The 18,534-nt window shown below is 34.0% G+C and overlaps 1 protein-coding gene across 1 annotated transcript; it reads left to right on the plus strand.

The window, feature by feature from the left end:
* The first annotated feature begins 739 nt into the window (after positions 1-739).
* RGS13 (regulator of G protein signaling 13) lies at positions 740-17,411 on the plus strand. Its single transcript, XM_070939296.1, has 5 exons — positions 740-895; positions 4,813-4,881; positions 8,170-8,231; positions 10,774-10,940; positions 17,202-17,411. The coding sequence occupies exons 2-5, from the start codon at positions 4,817-4,819 to the stop codon at positions 17,409-17,411; spliced, it is 504 nt and encodes a 167-aa protein (XP_070795397.1). The 5' UTR covers positions 740-895; positions 4,813-4,816.
* Positions 17,412-18,534: the final 1,123 nt, after the last annotated feature.

Here is an 18,534-nt window from a genome sequence, read left to right on the forward strand (position 1 = left end):
TAAGGAAATTTAATTCTGAACTCCTAAGAGTTCCTGCCAGCACCATAAGTAGTAAACCATTCTGGAAATATTCAAAGGCATTTGACTGTCTGTCCCTAAGACATACTGCATCCTGGAAACTCACAAGCAGGATGCAAGAGTCATAGCCCTTTTCCACTGTTCCCTAGCAACCAACATTTAAGTATACTATACATCAGATTCAGCCAAAACCTCCATTCCAAGATGCAGTGACTTAACTCAGAGCAGAATATCTGCAAAGAAAAGGACTTCACCAAAAACATATTTTAATAATTGATCACATGTTATGGCTATTTCATTATAGAAAGGAGGTGGTTTTGACCTATATCTAATTCCTCATCACTTTTCAGATGAGGGTTGGTAGTTGAAGAAGAGAAGCGTCACTTGATAAGGGACTGGAAACTTTTAGTCACAAAATGACAGCCTTATCTGTTGATTGCAGTCATTGTTCATAATTTTTTCCAAACTAATAATAATAATGTGGCTTTAGTCAATCAGTAAAGATATTCTACAACTGACAGAACAAACATCCTCTTATCAATGGATCTCTGAAGACTGGTGGAACTTTCTTTCAATTTTTTTTTTAAATAAAAAGAACTTCCCACTAACCACAAGCAACGTTTAAATGTAAACACATGAAGATGACAACTCCCTAAAGCAGAAGGGAAGCACTTATTGCTTTCAGTAACACCAAGAAGGACGCATTAATATGAGACCTTGTTCTTTTTCAGAAGCAGATACCCAATGCTGTATCCTCTGCAAGTCAAAAACTACCAAACGTGGTCAGATTGTGGCATACTTCTGATTTTAAACAGAAGCAAATAATTTCCTCAACCATCACAATAAAACCCTCCTCAAAAACTTGGAGGACATTGTGGTAAGTAAGCAACTAGTCTATACCTAACTGCCAGGGATTTTAAAAACAGCTACTGTATTATTTCAGGATAAAAGAGTCTAGGAGAGTAAGTACAGCATCATTTTAATAGGATCTCCTCAGTTTGAAATATTTTATTGTTTCATGTAGCATCACATGTTTGTGCTTCTAATAAAAACACCCAGAAACCTATTACCCTAATTCTGCCAAAGAGGTGAATTTCTGTTGCCTGTTATACAAGAATGAGTGGGTTGACGAGAGGCAGAAGGGATGGGGATACCATTAGTTCAGACTTTTGGGAAATAATTTATGTTCAACAACTATTAAGGGTAATTAATGAGTGTCTATCATTTAATTTCTTAATTCTTAGCTATTAACTCTGAATCAGTGGATATGAGTCATGTTCTAAACAATTTCTTCATACGCTTTCCCAGATTAGAAAAAAACTGTGATTAAGATACATATAGTTACAATGGAATACCTGCAACTAAAATAAGTCCACTACTGTGTAAATTGTATAATGCAAACTTGGTAAAGGTGAAAAATTAAGGCCTTGTAATATTAAGATATTATATTTCTGAAACTAAAATATATAAGATAGTCCAATATTTTTGATAGATGGGAGAGAGAAATATATTGAAGGCATGAGTCTTATTTGTGCCTATAATTGAAGTGCCCTGTGGTCAAAACATTTTTGAACAAAGAGCAAGTTTAAAGTAAGTTTAATAACAGCTTTATCCATTTGCTTTCACCATTTTTAAAAAAGGAACTAGGTTTGTTCATTCATATCTACTATGCAGTATATCTACTTATTACAACTCAATTTTAACATTTCACAATCATTGGACGAGTCATTGACAATGTGGAAGACTCAACAATCTTGTCTTCGTGGAAAAACTCATTTACCAGATCAAATCACCTGAAAGATAGCACATCAGGGCCTTGATCATGTCAATGAGTTTTCACATTTCAGTGCTGATGCTGTTATTTATTAACCACTCAGGGATTTTGTAAACAGTGTAATATATAAGCCACAGTAATTTACAAATAAATGCATGCTGCATTGCTTTGGCTGGGTCTTCTTCCAAGAAAAATGTGCTGCATTTGTAGGACATGTAGGACATAGTGCTGCATTTCTTCCATAGGTGTGCTTGGAATAAGATGCACCAATTACCTTCTCCATTTTTCTCTTTCATCAAGGAAGCAGGGAAAGAAAGAAAGAAAGAAAGAAAGAAAGAAAGAAAGAAAGAAAGAAAGAAAGAAAGAAGGAAGGAAGGAAGGAAGGAAGGAAGGAAGGAAGGAAGGAAGGAAGGAAGGAAGGAAGGAAGGAAGGAAAGAAAGAAAGAAAGAAAGAAAGAAAGAAAGAAAGAAAGAAAGAAAGAAAGAAAGAAAGAAAGAAAGAAAGAAAGAAAGGCTTCTCAATGGGTGGGGTTTTTTGGTTTCCAAGTTTATACATTCTAAAAGTAAATCTTTTAGTGAATATAAGAATTCAAAATGCATGGAAGAAGTGTTTCAGTTTTAAGAAAAACTTATGTACCAGTGTAATAGGTCTTTGATACTCCCTATTGACAGTCAGGATAAATCCTCAATGCAGATAGAACTATAGTTGAATTAATCCAATCCTTATGGCAGGGATTTTCAAAATTCTCATCCTCAATCCAATAATAAATGAATTTGTATAACACCCCTCCCCCCATAAATAAAATTGATTCTATTCGTGCTAGGAAAGATATGACTATATTACTTACTAAAATATGGACCATATTCATACTTTCTTGACTTAAATTTATTTTCTCAGCACTATTAGTAAATAGATCATCTTTAGCCTTTTTCATACCAGGTAACAGAAATGTTTCTTCCCTTGGAAGTCTAGAAATGAACAATAGTGTGTAAAAATATAGAACTTCACTAACAACTGTACACACACTTCAATGGACACCCTCAAAGACTAAAAATGTCATGTGAGAAGTCAACTGCTGTTGTGAGTGATGGATGGTTTACGCTCCGTATTCAAGTGCTGACATTTTACAGTTTATTTTGTATGCAAGGTTTGTCCAGCGAAAACAGGAAGATTTGATAGTACTTCTGCTTTGTGTGCACAAGCATCATCAAAATTTAAATCACATACATAGTTGTGACTCACCATTAACTTGCTTGCGACCTCACCAAAGGCCAAGACTTATAATTAGGGAATTCTGCCTTGCTGAATGTTGAATTTTGCAAAAGCAGGTAAACCTTTTAAAAATGATTTGAAAAAAAGCAGATGATTTTATTAAGAGACGTTATACTTGTCAAAAAGCATAAAGCTGTCTTTTGTTTAACAGACTCTGGCTGATTGCTTCACAACTTTGTAAAGCTTGTGGCTCATTTTTGAGGAACTGAGAGGAAGGGTTGATGAAGATATCTGTTAGACTGAAAAACGTCTCATCTTAGATTCAATGAAAGCTACTGCATTTATGTCAAATAAAAACAAACAAGCAAATATACAAACATGGTTATCGAGTATGGTTAGAAGCTCTGAACAGTGCATTCCAGGGTTCTGGACTTTCAGGATAAATAGTCTATGTGTATTTAATTCGTTTATGAATTTGCTGATAGTAAAGGAAAGATCATAGTAGTTAACCACTTTCCTGAAATCTTGATGTGCCTGTTTCAGTTTGAAGTCTGACATCAGGTAACAATTGACTTCCATTAACAGCCAAGTCAAAAAAACAGGATCTCAATGCCAAGCAATTTATTTTGGTATGAAGTAAACCATTTCATAATCTCTTCTCCTGAAGTTGTTATCTAGCCTGGTAACAAAACATTCAGAAACCAACCCACAAGCTTGGAGAATGAACCTCCACTCTCATCTGAGCTACAGATATGTGCCACTATTGCTCTCTTCTCCTTCTTCATAAATGTATAATAGTGAGTTAAATAACTGAAAATTTGCTCTCTTTCAGAACACCCAGTTGCAGCTATTCTACTGTTTTATGATTAGTTAATCATAAAACTAGTTCTGGAAATAAAACATTTTGGTTTAAGGAGTACATTTCCAATAATCTAGAAACCACAGATGGATACCACAGATGGATACTACAGCTGTATACCCAATCACATTTAAAGGGCAGATAACTGACTGCTGTATATTAGTTCTTCACACCTCAGCTTAGTCACATGGCATAGATCCTCTGACTGTTTGTGTTTGTAGTAAACATTATCAGAGGACATAGGAAAGCATTGTCAGAGGAATCCACACAGGGGCAGCAAAGATGCTGCTTTTCCCTTGAATTGCTTTTCCACAAAGAAAAAGAACAATCCTCATCAGTGTATTTCCAAAAGTTCTATTATATTTAGCACATCTTAATTACCAGAAATATGGGCACAGGAGTGCAACACAATAAGAAAAGATACTTTGTGGATAATGATGTCACCAATATGCATGGTGTTCCATGATTCAGATGCACTAAAAGTGAACTGGCATCAGGGAATTTACAATCTAAAATTCAGCTGTGAAAAACAAAAGAAAAAGAGGAAAATTGATGTATGTTAGATAGAGACTTGCTAGATCTTCAACTTGGGTGCAGTTACATGTGGATATTTGAAATTTGAGGCTGTGGCTTCAAGGAACAGAGAGGTTATGAGGAATTTAGAAAGCTTTCATCATAAAGATATTCTGGGAAACTGACCCAGGCATATGGGAAAACAAAGGAAAAAGGGTATAATCTTGCAAGAATTGAAAGATAGCTAATAATCAGCATATTAACTCAACCCCATATGTACTGAGCTCAAGGTAAGCCTGGATAAGATGAAAACTAGTTTGTTTTGTCTGGAAGGTGACCTAAAATCACATCAATACATAAGCATTATGATCTTTCCTGCATCTTACCAATATCCCTTGAACAGAATGCTTAAATATATTTGTTTTCTTCATCCAGGATTATGAATCGCAGCGTATGTTGGCTTTGCAGTTTGTTCAGAGATGGCACAAACAGAGTCATTTCCAAGTAAGTACAAACCAATCTACAAGAAGTCTTATTTACAGAACAAAGGGTAAAGGAAGAAACCAGGAATTTTCCGTTTTTTGAGAGTGAGTTTTACATGTTACTTATCCTACCTCCATTTATATACAATGATGGAAGAGATAACAATAGAAGGAGGAAACTTTGGGTTAAATCCTATATGGGGGTCCATTCAAAATTCAAAGTGTGGTTTAGAGGTAAGTAGCTCTTTTTTGCTTTAAATAGAGAAAATGTAAATAAATGTCATTGATAAAATAGAAAGTTTCCCTTGCAGAGAGCCAGGATCAGGGGTGCTATTCAGCAGGTTCTGACAGGTTCTGGAGAACCGGTAGAGGAAATTTTGAGTAGTTTGGAGAACCAGCAAATACCAACTCTGGCTGGCTCCAGAGTGGGATTAGGGAAGGAGATTTTGCAATATCCTTCCCCCAGGAGTGGGGACGGAATGGGGATTTTGCAGTATCCTTCCCTTGCCACACCCCACCAAGCCACGCCCACAGAAGTGGTGGTAAAAAAAATTTGAATTCCACCACTGGCCAGGATGGTGTGGTGATTACAACAGCTAGAACAAAAGAGAGTTAGGACCAAATCTTTTAGCCATGAAGCTCATTGTTGACTTTGAATATTTTCTCAGTCTAACAATCTTCATTGAAGAATATAAAAAGACATATATATATATATATATATATATATATATATATATATATATATATATATATATATATATATATGTATGAATAAAGCCTAAATCTTTTGAGAATAGAAACCCCATAAATGGAGTAGCATGGGGAATCTTCAGTCTCCTGGTCAAATAAGTCTCTCAGGGGCTCATAGCTCTGATCAATAGTTCTAATTAACGTATTGCTTATATCTTTTCTGCTCCAGACCACAGGCAGGGTAAAACTACAATCAGTTAGGTATGGAGCTACAGTATTTGGATATTCTTTTGGAGTAATCCTAGAGATGCCAAATAAAAAGCAGTGGATGAAAGAAGGCTGAGTTCATTGTTAGCTGAGGATCTGTTGTCTCAGTCAGAGAATTCAGTGACATACACCCAGCAGTTATGAAAGGGCTGCTGATATTCAAGTTGAATCCAGTTGTGTATGTCCATTGATAGAATGGAATCTCTCCATAAATTACTTCAACCCCATTCAACCGTGACTCTATGCTTTCACTTTTAATTTGCTTTGGGATGCGGGAGTCCAATAGATTTGGGGAGAAACTGGGTATAAAGGGAAGGAAAGTTCCATTAAGCAAATAGGATACCATTTCTTCTACTACTACTACAACTACTATTACTACTACTCACACACACAAATGAGGTAGGGTTTTGACTGTACAGTTGTGACTGCAATGCTTTCTTTTATCTGCCCTGCTGACACTGCTCAGTAGTTCAAAATATAGTCTAAGGTGGAATTTTAAAAATGCAGACATTTGTTTTTCTTATTAGTATAATCTAGATTGGGAATTTAAGAATAATGAAAATAATTATTCCCCTACCAGCTGTAAACCACAAAGGCCATCTGTTGTTTTGTGTGGGGAGAGGAGTGTTTTAGTCATATGATAAATATAGGAATCCCTGGGACTTTGTACTATAAAACCATATGACTTGAACCAGTTGACCTAACAGTTTACACTTTCTTCTCCCCTGTTTTTTCTCTTTGGTTAATGTTTTGCCTGATGAATTCTGGACAATTAAAAAGCTGCACACCTTTTATTGCCATTTTGATGGTCCTAAATAGGGTGTCTGGGTGCTAAACAAACATAACCCAGATTACGTTGTCACCAAATATTTCCTCATTTGATTGTTAATAAATGATTATCGAGACAGGAGTACTACAAGCATAATACATAGACATATGTGCATACATATCTTATTCATGTTGTCCAATAAAAATAGTGAAAAAGATTATAAATTAGCAAGCCTATAAAACCCTACAAACAGCCAAACTGGTTTATGAATCTTTTATTTGGCCTCAACATTCGGAAGCCAATTTTACTTTTAATCAAGAATGGATTACTACTAAAGTTCAAAATAATGAAGTTGTTTTTGTGAGTGTTTGGGAGGTGATAACAGGCCAAAGGAGCAGATGAAAACAGATGCTTCTATTTTGTATCCCCAGCACATGGTAGTCTAAGAGAGCTAATCTCTTCCATTTCTTTAATGCCAGAAAATCAGTTACTTCACTTCCCAACAGTGGGAATCCATAGTGACCTATCCATTTCAATAATTACAAAAATAGTTTACTTCATTGTACTTTGTAACATAATGTAATATTATAACTTAAATTGCTACATTTTGTTATTTTTGTACTACTCTTCCTTTCAGTAATTTCTTTCTAATATAATTTCGAATATAATGTCTGCAACCCTACTTGCCTAGGAACAGGTGCCGATCAACTCTCTGGGTCTATTTTTAAATGTTGATTAGGTTGCTTATTGGTATATTTGGTACAGTATATGCCAACTGGTATATTTCCCACTGCACCCATTGAGCAAGAATGACTAAATACATAGTTCAAAAGCAAGTACAATTTTCACTACAAATTACGATGTAATTACATTGGAGCATTTGAAACATGAATATTTCAAATTCTGAACAAAGGAGGCTTAAGTAAAATAGGTCCTAATGTTGCAGTAAATTCAGTGGCAGTTATTTTCTATTAAGTATGTCCACTTTTACTGATGATGTCATTCATTCATTCAATCGTAGTATACATAGACATAGTACCTTAAGAATAAAAAGATTTTCAAGGCTACTTCTAAAACAAAATACAAATAATGTTCTGCCTCAATACTGGAACTGGAGGTTCCATCATGTAAGCACCCAGTCATACAAACTGTTTCCTTATGGATTCATCTCTGAGGAGCAGAAAGGTTAAAATGTTGTCTACCTGCTTGTTGCCATCTAGTTTTATCCAGATTTCTGAAACTTGGATTTGCTGCCCTATCTTTTCTTGATAAGCAGGCCCACATGCAGTAATATTACAGCAATTGTAATTATTTTAAGTGATTATTTAAATTGTCTAAATACAGAAAATGCAGATGTGTTCTCTGCCATGGGAAATATTCATTAAAGGTAGCATTGCTTTTTTCTCTCCCCTTAGCTTAAAAATACCGGGAAACAAACTCGGGCAGTATTTGTGGATGCTCAGCAAAGCACAAGGATAGATCTTCAATATCCCTAGTCTTAGATTTTATTAAAGCTAGTTGTGAAAATGTGGCCATTGGCTGCTCTAACTTTGTGTTTTCTCTCCCTGCCCTTGCTTCTCAAAGGATAAGCCTGGAAGAAGTACTTCAGTGGTCTCAGTCTTTTGAAAAACTTATGGCTACTAAATGTGAGTAAACACATGATTATTAATCAGAACAGAACAGTAAAATGGAATGGGAATAAGTAAAGGGCATTTATGGCATAGGACATATTCAAATAGCCAATGCAGCAGGCCATCTTCCAGCATGAAGTATACCAACATAAATCTTCTCCCTCTATATAACTGATGTCAACTCTGCCTCATTAACAAGATTGGGAAATAATGCTATCCTGACAGTTTCCTGCAGGGCAAATTAAAATGCATTAATTGGTGGATTTCCCAGGCAATGATCCACCAATCATTGTCTTTAAAGTGTGGCAGGTTGGGCTGGACTGGGCAAGGAGACAAGTTCTGACAAATGCCTAGAATGGTGAGTTTAGCCATCTTTTCAAATCTGATTGGGAAGTAAAGCAGAAGAATACCCAAAATGTCTCTCCCCCCCCCTATGGTTTGGCTGAAGATAAAGTAGAAACTAGTATTAGTAAGTAGATAAAGTAGAAACTGATCAGACAAATGGGTGTCAGAAGTTTCAAGCTGATTTATGGCAACCTAAAGTAAATATTTTTCACTGGGGAATTCTTACCAATGGAGGTCTGCTAAGGACATTTCAGATTACTCCTCTTCTCACTTTGTAATATGCTATCATTCCCAATCTGTCTAAAATGCAAGTGTTCCCCACAGAAAATGATTCTGTTACAACAAATATCATTTCTTCCAGGTCAAAAAGAGAAACTGCAAACTCTTCAAAAAAAAAAAATCAGTTAACAAAAATCTGCACTGACTTTTAAAGAATTTAGATCACTCCATGCACGGTATATTTCTCAAACTCAACAAAATGCAAATTTTCTGAAAAACATCCACCGATTGCTTTCCATAATGCATTGTGTGAGATGAGGTGAACTTAAACAAGTGGCTATACCAGCAGTTGAACCATCTGCCAGAACTAGATTTTCAGGATGAGTGATTTTCAGGACGAGTGGGGGATATCTGCCTTTTCTGCTTTACTGAGAAGACCCCACACATCCACTGATCACAAGGATCAAGCACTAGATCATCCACCCACCCCACAGATAATCAATGATTAACTCTCTTACACTCTCCCTCTTTCACTCCATCACTTGCATCCTCTTTCAATTATTTCTCTTTTACTTGTTCTTCTGTCACGTTCCATCTCACTCTCCTGCTCACTCTGTGCTAATCAGTTTCCCCCATGCTCCATCACCTACTCTATCACCCATTCATTCTGCATTTATCTCTTTCCTCACTTTCACACTCTTTACTGCTCTCTAACTCCTTCTCTATCTAAAAACAGAGGCTGGGGAGACCCTTGACAGCCACTGGCAGTGTCAGACTTCATCTCACAGACAGGACCAAACCACTTAGCCAAGCTCAAAAGGCATCCAAGAACTTCTTCAATATTTATTGAAGGAACTTAAGAAACAATAACAAAGAAGCTCAGCAACGGCTATGTTTCAAGAATACGATCTATATTTAGAAATAACATTCACAACCTTTTGCTTATTTTTTCTATTCCTTACCCTGGATAAGAGACTATTCAGCCCTGCTTTTGGGCACATTGGCTCATTTGCTTACATTCTTTGGATTTTCCAGACTGGTATTTCTTTTTAAAAAGAATTTCCTCTGCTGAAGTCAAAATACCTATGGTGGATGTTACTGCTAATCAGAAGGTTTTGTGGGGGGGGGGGGGAGGTTTTGCATGCAAATAAGATCTAAGGTACCAAGGGAGAAAATGAGAGACTGTGAGTTTTAGTCCTGCTATACCCATGAAAACCAGCTTGGTGACCTTGGGACACACTCTGTCTCTCAGTCTAATTCACCTCACGGGGTTCTTGTTGTAGGGAAAATAAAAAGAGGAAGGTATGTTGGATATGTTTGCCATCTTGAGTTATTGTAAAGATAACAAAGGTGGGATACAAGTAAATTAATAAACATTTTATTTTGGAGTAACAATATATCAGATACCCAGATAATTAGAAATAGAGACAGAGATATATAGAGATAAATAGAGCTCGAGATTGAGATTGAGAGATAGAGATGATAGAGATATATTAAGCCTAATATAAGAAGCCAATGTGGGTAGACATATAGATAAACATATAGATATATCTATATAACTGGCCATGTCCTTGAGAATGAGAATACTAAGAAAAATGAAAAATATTCCCCTGAATATTCCCTTAACTATAAAGGTAAAGGTTTCCCTCACACATATGTGCTAGTTGTTCCCAACTCTAGGGGACGGTGCTCATCTCCATTTCAAAACCAAAGAGCCAATGCTGTCTGAAGATGTCTCCATGGTCATGTGGCCGGCATGACTAAATGCCAAAGGCGCATAGAATGCTGTTACCCTTAACTATATATTATGGTAAATGGAAGGGAAAACAAAATAGCTAGTTATCTGCTGAGGTAATTTTCACTTCCTGTTATAATCTCAGCGCCTCAGAAAATGATTCTTCATAACATATCTTATACAGAGAATAAAACATAACTGTTATCATAATTACTTTTAGTAGAGTTTGCAAATCAATGGTTGACGTATTATTTTCAGATGGGCCAATCGTCTACAAGTCCTACCTGAAGACTGAATATAGTGATGAGAACATGGAATTCTGGGTGGCTTGTGAAAAGTATAAGAAGATTTTATCACAGAGGAAAAGAATATCAGAGGCACAGAAACTTTTTAAGGAATTTATCCAACCCCAGGCTCCAAAAGAGGTAAATTAATAAATTGGGCAGGAATACAATATAATTTCTCATTTTGCAAAGAACTGTGTGAATGCTCTCACAGATGTTGAGCATTTTAAATAATTTCTCCAAGTAGACAATTTATATTACAGATTGAAACCTTACCAATAGCTTTTGTCTATGGAGATTCTCAGTCATCCAGGTCATGGTTGTCCCAAAGGTGCTTTTTTTTCAAGAGGCAACTGGACCAGAAAATCCATCTGCCTCTTGAAAAAAAGCACCTTTGGGACTTACCAATAGCTTGTATGATGAATAAGAATTTTATTTTATGAACAAAACACAGGAATCAATTGCTGATAACCATCAAGAAAGTAGGAAAAACCATGAGGATTTGGAAATGGACATAGGTGAAATTAAAGATAATCTTAAAAAAATGGATAATAAGATAGAGAAAATTCAACAAAATATTGCTAAAAATGAACAAAGGATCCAAAATATTGAAGATAAGATGGGCAAAGTAGAAAAAAAGATAGAAGAGTCAGAATGTGCTCAAACAATAATAAACAAAGAACTGGAAGATTCAATTTCATTTTTAGAAATGGAAAAGGCATTATTTTACCTAAGATTTCAAAATATAGTGGAAAACAGAGAGGAAGATTTGAGAGATGTAATGGTGGGAATTCTGGCTGAAGCAACGTTAAAGAATAAAGAAGAAATTAATAAGGAAATTGATGAAATTTATAGAGTATTCACAAATTACGCCCGAAGAAACAGGTTACCAAAAGAGGTTCATATTAGATTTGTAAGGAAGTTGGTGAAAGAGGAAATATACAAAAAAATGAGAGAAAAACCAATTATATATAAGGGAAAAGAAATAATTACATTAAAACAAATACCAAGAAGAATAAGAGAAACAAGGAAAAATTATAACTTTCTGACAACAGAATTACACAAACATAAAATAATGTTCCGGTGGTTAACGCCAGAGGGACTGCTTGTTTCATGGCAAGATAAAAAATATAAACTTGATACACTAGAGAAAGCACAGAAATTTTTTGATAGCAACTTTTTTCCTGAGGAAGAACAAGAATTTGAACCACAGCAAGAAATTGCAAATCAGGAGAACAAATCGAGAAAAATACAGCAAGAAGAAAGAAAAAGAGGGGAGAAAGAAAGAATGGAAAGAGAAGGAGCAAGGGATAAAATACAAATTACAGGAAAAAAAAGACACTAGGAAAATAAGAACATCAAGAAAATAGAAATTTGAAATGGAGAAAGATTTAAAATTGATATCGATTAACATAAATGGACTAAACATTCCATCAAAGAGATCACGTACTTTTAAAAATTTACAAAAATTGAAGATAGATATTATAACATTACAAGAAGTTCATATTAAAAAACAACAACGCAGTTTATTAGAGAACAAAAGATTAGGAAAACTTTATACGGCACTAACAGAACAAAAAAAGAGAGGTATAGCAATGTACATCCGGAATCATATACAATCAAAGCAATTATTTGCAGATGAGGAGGGTAGGATGCTGATGGTTGAAATTGAAACAGAAAAGAAGAAGATATTACTAGTATCACTTTATGCACCAAATGGAACCCAAATTGATTATTTTAAAAAGATGCACAACAAAATTAAGGAATTGGAATACCAAAACATATGCATAATTGGAGATTTTAATGCAATTGTAAACATAGAGAAGGACTATAGGAGTTGTAAACATAATAAATCCAGGAAAAAAACACTTCCAGAAACATTTTATGATATAGTAGAAGAATTTCAATTACAAGATGCTTGGAGGGAACTCAATTATGATAAACAACAATACACATTCTATTCAAATCCACATCAATCGTGGTCCAGAATTGACATGGCTTGGATGACAGCAGAGCTTATAGCAGACATTAAACAAATAGAAATTACAACAAACACATGGGCTGATCATAGCCCCATTGAAATAACATGGAAGGGACACCAAAAGCATAAAAGGTGGATGATGGATAGAGATATTATAAATGACAAACAATATGTGGATATGATCCAAAAAGAATTGAAAATATTTCTACAAATTAATGTGAAAGAGCACACCAGTCTACAAAATCTATGGGACACAACCAAGGCATATATCAGAGGCTTAACAATTGCTTAACAAACAACAAATAAAACAAAATTTACAGACAATATTACATCAATATGAATTAGATCTACAGAAACAGCCATATAATCAAGAAATTAAGGAGAAAATAAATTTAACAAGGCATAAATTAAATTTGATCACAACAACAGAAATAGCAAGAAAAATAAAAATCGCTAAACAAAACCAATTTGAACATGCAAACAAAACTGGACGGTGGCTAGCATATAAATTGAAAATAGAAAAACAGAGGAATATTATAATACAGTTAAAAGATGTAGATGGTTGTTTATACCAGAATATTGAAGACAAAAAACGAATTGCAAAGGAATTTTTCAAAAACTTATACGCAAAGGAAGAGATTAGAGAAGAAAATATCATAGAATATTTAAATAAAATAAAGATTCAAGAATTAGAAGAAGAACATATAGAATTATTGAACAGACCAATCTCAATGTTAGAATTAATAGAAGCGAGAAAGAAACAAAAAAATAACAAGACACCGGGAACAGACGGTATACCGGCAGAGTTTTATAAGACATTCCAACAACCATTAGATGATATATTAATACAAGTTTTCAATGATGCATTAATGGAAGCTGAAATTCCGAAGTCATGGAATGAAACAATAATCACATTAATACCAAAACAAGATTCGGATCCCACGGAAATTAAAAATTATAGACCAATTTCTCTTCTCAATGTAGATTATAAACTATTCACATCAATTATAACACAGAGATTGAAAAACCTAGTCAAATACTATATACATCCTGATCAGAATGGTTTTATTCCTGGAAGACAAATTCATAACAATACAAGAACAATTATTGACACTCTGGAATTCTATGAGCAAAGATCGGAAAACCAGTTAGCTCTAATTTTCCTAGATGCACAAAAAGCGTTTGATAATCTCAACTGGACATTTCTATTAGCACAATTAGAAAAAATGAAATTTGGAGAAAGATTTATAAAAATGATTAAAAAGATATACAACACCCAAACAGCAAAAATACAAATTAATGGAGATACAACTGAACGATTTGATATAAAGAAAGGAGTGAGACAAGGATGCCCATTATCTCCTATATTGTTTATATTAACATTGGAAATATTACTAGAAGAAATCAGGAAAGATACAGAAATAACTGGACTAAAAATAAAAAATCAAGAATATAAACTGCAAGCCTTTGCAGATGATATAGTATTCATTTTAGATAAACCCATACAATCTGGACCAAAATTAATGATAAAAGTACAACAATATGGAGAAGTAGCGGGATTGAAAATTAATAAACAAAAAACTAAAATTATAACAAAGAATCTTAACAAGTATCAAAAAGAAGAATTGGAAAATATATTAGGGATACAAATAGCAAAGAAAGTTAAATACTTAGGAATATGGATTACAAACAAAATATCAACTTTGAAGGAAGACAATTATATTAAATTGGCTAAACAAATAGAAAAGGATTTGGAAAAATGGGCAAAACTCCAATTGTCTTTTTTAGGCAAAATTGCTACCATTAAAATGAATATTCTGCCAAGAGTGTTATACTTATTTAGGGTAATACCAGTAAACCCAGGAAGAACATATTTTAAAGATTTAGACAGAATGATATTAAAATTTATTTGGCAGGGAAAAAAAGCAAGAATCAAATTAAAACATCTACAAGACAAAAGAGAGAGGGGGGGAATGGGACTCCCTGATTGGCAGAGTTATTACAAAGCCTCAGCGTTAATATGGATAAAAGATTGGATCGAACTCAAAAACATAAGAACATTAATATTGGAAGGTTTTGACTTAACAAGAGGTTGGCATGCATATCTTTGGGGAGAGAAAATTACAAAACAAGAACAATTTCGCAAACATATTGTAAGAGATAATTTGCTTAAAATATGGAATGAAATCAGAAAATATCACTATGATAGGATTCCTAGGTGGACTTCCATAATGGAAGCACATATTTATCCAAATACAATAGATACAAATAAATTAAAAACATATAAGGACATCTTAAATGAAGAAGGAAAACTAAAAACAAGAGAAGAATTGAGAATGCAAAATGTGGAAATAGAGTGGTGGTCATATTTGCAATTAAAATCCAGATATAAATCTGATATGGAAAAAACTGGAATTCAAATGGAACCAAATCAGTTGGATAAAATTTTATTAGGCCCCAATGAGAAATTAATAACCAAAATTTATAATTTTCTATTGGAATATAAACTAGCAGAGGAAGTAGTTAAAGAGAATATGATCACATGGGCGACGAATTTTGGGTATGCAATAGAATTAAATAAGTGGGAAAATTTGTGGAAAAATATTAATAAATTAACATTATCTGTACCATACAAAGAAAATGCTTATAAATTGTTCTATAGGTGGCATCTACCACCGGCGCGAATTTCTAAAATGTTTCCCGGCACATCTCCACTCTGTTGGAAATGTAAAGCGCATAAAGGGACATATTATCATATATGGTGGTCATGTCCCAAAGCTAAAAAATTCTGGAACAATATAAAAATGCAACTGGAACAAATAATAACTTAAAAGGTGCCATTAAAGCCAGAAACTTATTTATTAGGAATACCTACAAGCAAATATGAAAAAGAAATAATATATTTAATAACACACATTTTGACTGCAGCAAGAATTATATACGCACAAAGTTAGAAACAAGAAGAGGTCCCGACTCAAGAGAAATTAATATCCAAAATTATGGAATGCGCTGAGATGGATAAACTTACCAAGGAGATCCAAGGAAAAGAAGAATCTGAATATTATCTGGTCTGGCAAAAATGGTATAAATGGTTAGAGGGAAGTGAAAAAAGAAGAGAAGAAGAAAGAAAGAAAAATTGAATAAAAGAAAAGATATCAATAGAGTAAAATAAAGTTTTAAATCAAATGAAATTTAAGAAAGAGACACGAGATATCAATAAAATAATATCATTATATAAGGTGAGAGAAATATTGTATATTGAAGAATATAGGATATTGATATTGTAACAATTCAGATATTATAGGTAGATGTTATAAAGATGATGTTTGTTGTAAATTGTTTTACTTGCATTTATTAATGTATTATGTGGTTTCTTAAATTAATAAAAATTTAAAAAAAAAAAAGAATTTTATTTCTTTACAGATGAGGAATACCTCATTAAATCTCAACATAAGACTACACAAGTAGGCTGCTAGCAAGAGATATATCTCTAGAAGGCCATCTTTATAAATAAATGCATTACAAATAAAAGTACAATGAATTAATGATGCATCAAATACTATAGAGCCTTGGTGGCACAGCAGACTAAAGTGCTGTTAAGTAACACCAGTTGCCTGCAATTACTGCAAGTTCAAATCTCACCAGGCTCAAGGTTGACTCAGCCTTCCATCCTTTCGAGGTAGGTAAAATGAGGACCCAGATTGTGGGGGCAATAAGCTGACTTTGTATAAAAAAGAACACCGCTTGGGGGGGCTGAAAGCCCTACTAAACAGGTATATACAAAAGTATGATGGCTATTGCTTAATGCATTGTAAATGTTGAGTCTCTGGAGAAGGGCGGCATATAAATTGAACCAATAAAATAAATAAATAAATAAATAAATATAGTATCCATAGTAAGAATTTATTTTTTTCTTACAACAACAAACTTGTGAGCGAATTTGGGCTGTGAATAACTGGCTTCAAGTCACCCAGTGATCTTCTATGACACCTATTTGTGTCACTTTAGCCAGCATCATAGCTTCTAGATCACACTGCTCTAATATTTGTTGGTCTTCGGTAAAGCAGTAGGCCTGACCTTTAGTTCTAAGTCCATCCTGATATGATTTTTTAATTGGAATACACTTGATTTGGCTTCAGTTATTCTGCATTGTGGTGTTTTGTGTGTTTTCCTATTGGTTTCTCTGTTTTTATGCTTTTAATCATACACAAGTTACTCAGGTTATTTGCAAGTTGAGTAGCTATACCCAGATAAATACATTTTATGACATTGTCAAGATTTCCATCTTTCTTGGTGCCACTTTTGTCTTTTTTTACATTCTTCAGCATCTTACTCTGTCTAGTCTCTTGGCTTCTGACTATTCTTTAAAAAGTAAAATAAAAACTACTTTCCTTGTTTGTTTGTTTGTTTTTGTTTTTCAGATTAATATTGACAGTCCAGTGAGAGAAGGTATTACCTTGAAGATTCAGGAACCAACTCAGTGTTGTTTCGATGAGGCTCAGAAAATTGTTTATCTGCATATGGAAAGAGACTCATATCCCAGGTTTCTTAGCTCAGAAATCTACCAAAGCCTTATCTTCACTCTTTCAGCCCAGCAACAATCAACACTCTGTCTCAAAGAGGAAAAGTGAGAGCTTTATTTTGAGTTTCAAAATCAGATAAAAGCAAGCATGGCACTTTCGTAATATATTACACTGCAATTCCCATCATTCCCAGCCAGCAACACCTTTCCCGATTTAATGCCCTCTGAGTTGCACTCAAAATCATGTCCCTGAGTTTAGAGAAGAACGCACTAAATGAACGCACTTAGAAAATATAAATATTTTGACATGACTATTATTTTCTTGTTTTAAGTTGGCATGGGAACGTTTATATAAAATGGAACTGTAAAATTCAAAGGTATCAACTAAAGCTTTAGTATTGCCTGAATAATGGAACCATCACAGTGTTAGAGGCTGATGTGGTTGAATTAACCAAGTACTCAGATCAGAACTTCTAAGTGTTAGCAAATTCTTGATCTAACACTGCTCTGTGGCACTTCCTGCCTTATGCAAGCTACAGCATCAATAGCCAGAAACTCTATCAACATTCAGCCAGTCACCCAGCCATTAAGCTATTAAGTCTCTTTTAAACAATTCAAGGAAGACTACAGTTGCTGCTGGCATTCACCCTACACAATGTAAAAGCCACAGCAAACAAGATACAGTACTGTATAGGTAAATCCGTAACAATATATTAAGGGCAAGCTATATTTACAGTATTATATTAAAAATCTATATAACGCTGATATCGATACTTTTAAAATTTACTTTTATTTTAAATAGTATATTTTTAGAAATTTTGTTCACCCCCACCCCTAAAAGAACTGTAGTTATTGGGTGGTTTAGAAATACAGGGATATCAAATTAAAGTGCTTCAGAACTTAACTGATATAGAAAGGTAGTTGTAATTCAAACCTATGTTTTTCAAAGGAAACAAGCAGACATCGAACACAAACAGTGAAAGTTAACAGTGAAGTTAATATGAATATAAGTAAGTAAGTGAACATAAGTAATGAGTGAATTTAAGTGAAAGGGGAGATCATTTGAAAGATACTTAAATTATTTTTTCTTACAATATTTATATTTAATAAAATGCAAATGGACAATCCAATTAAAGTTGGATATTATTAACATATTAATAATACATTTTATTAACAATAACATTCTTTTATTTATTATCTTATTTGAGTGACCATTTCTCCTCAATTATGCC

This window comes from Pituophis catenifer, unplaced genomic scaffold, assembly GCF_029215685.1.
Source record: "Pituophis catenifer annectens isolate HBS135680 unplaced genomic scaffold, rPitCat1.0.hap2 SCAF_3, whole genome shotgun sequence".
In the NCBI taxonomy this organism is placed as follows: Eukaryota; Metazoa; Chordata; class Lepidosauria; order Squamata; family Colubridae; genus Pituophis; species Pituophis catenifer.

What these genes read in the sequence shown, in the direction of transcription:
- RGS13 (XM_070939296.1), top strand. Translation starts at nt 4,817, where the DNA reads ATGAATCGCAGCGTATGTTGGCTTTGCAGTTTGTTCAGAGATGGCACA. An exon ending in AAAACTTATGGCTACTAAAT is followed by an intron (nt 8,232 to 10,773) that starts GTGAGTAAACAC and finishes TATTATTTTCAG; the next exon opens with ATGGGCCAATCGTCTACAAG. An exon ending in AACCCCAGGCTCCAAAAGAG is followed by an intron (nt 10,941 to 17,201) that starts GTAAATTAATAA and finishes TTTGTTTTTCAG; the next exon opens with ATTAATATTGACAGTCCAGT.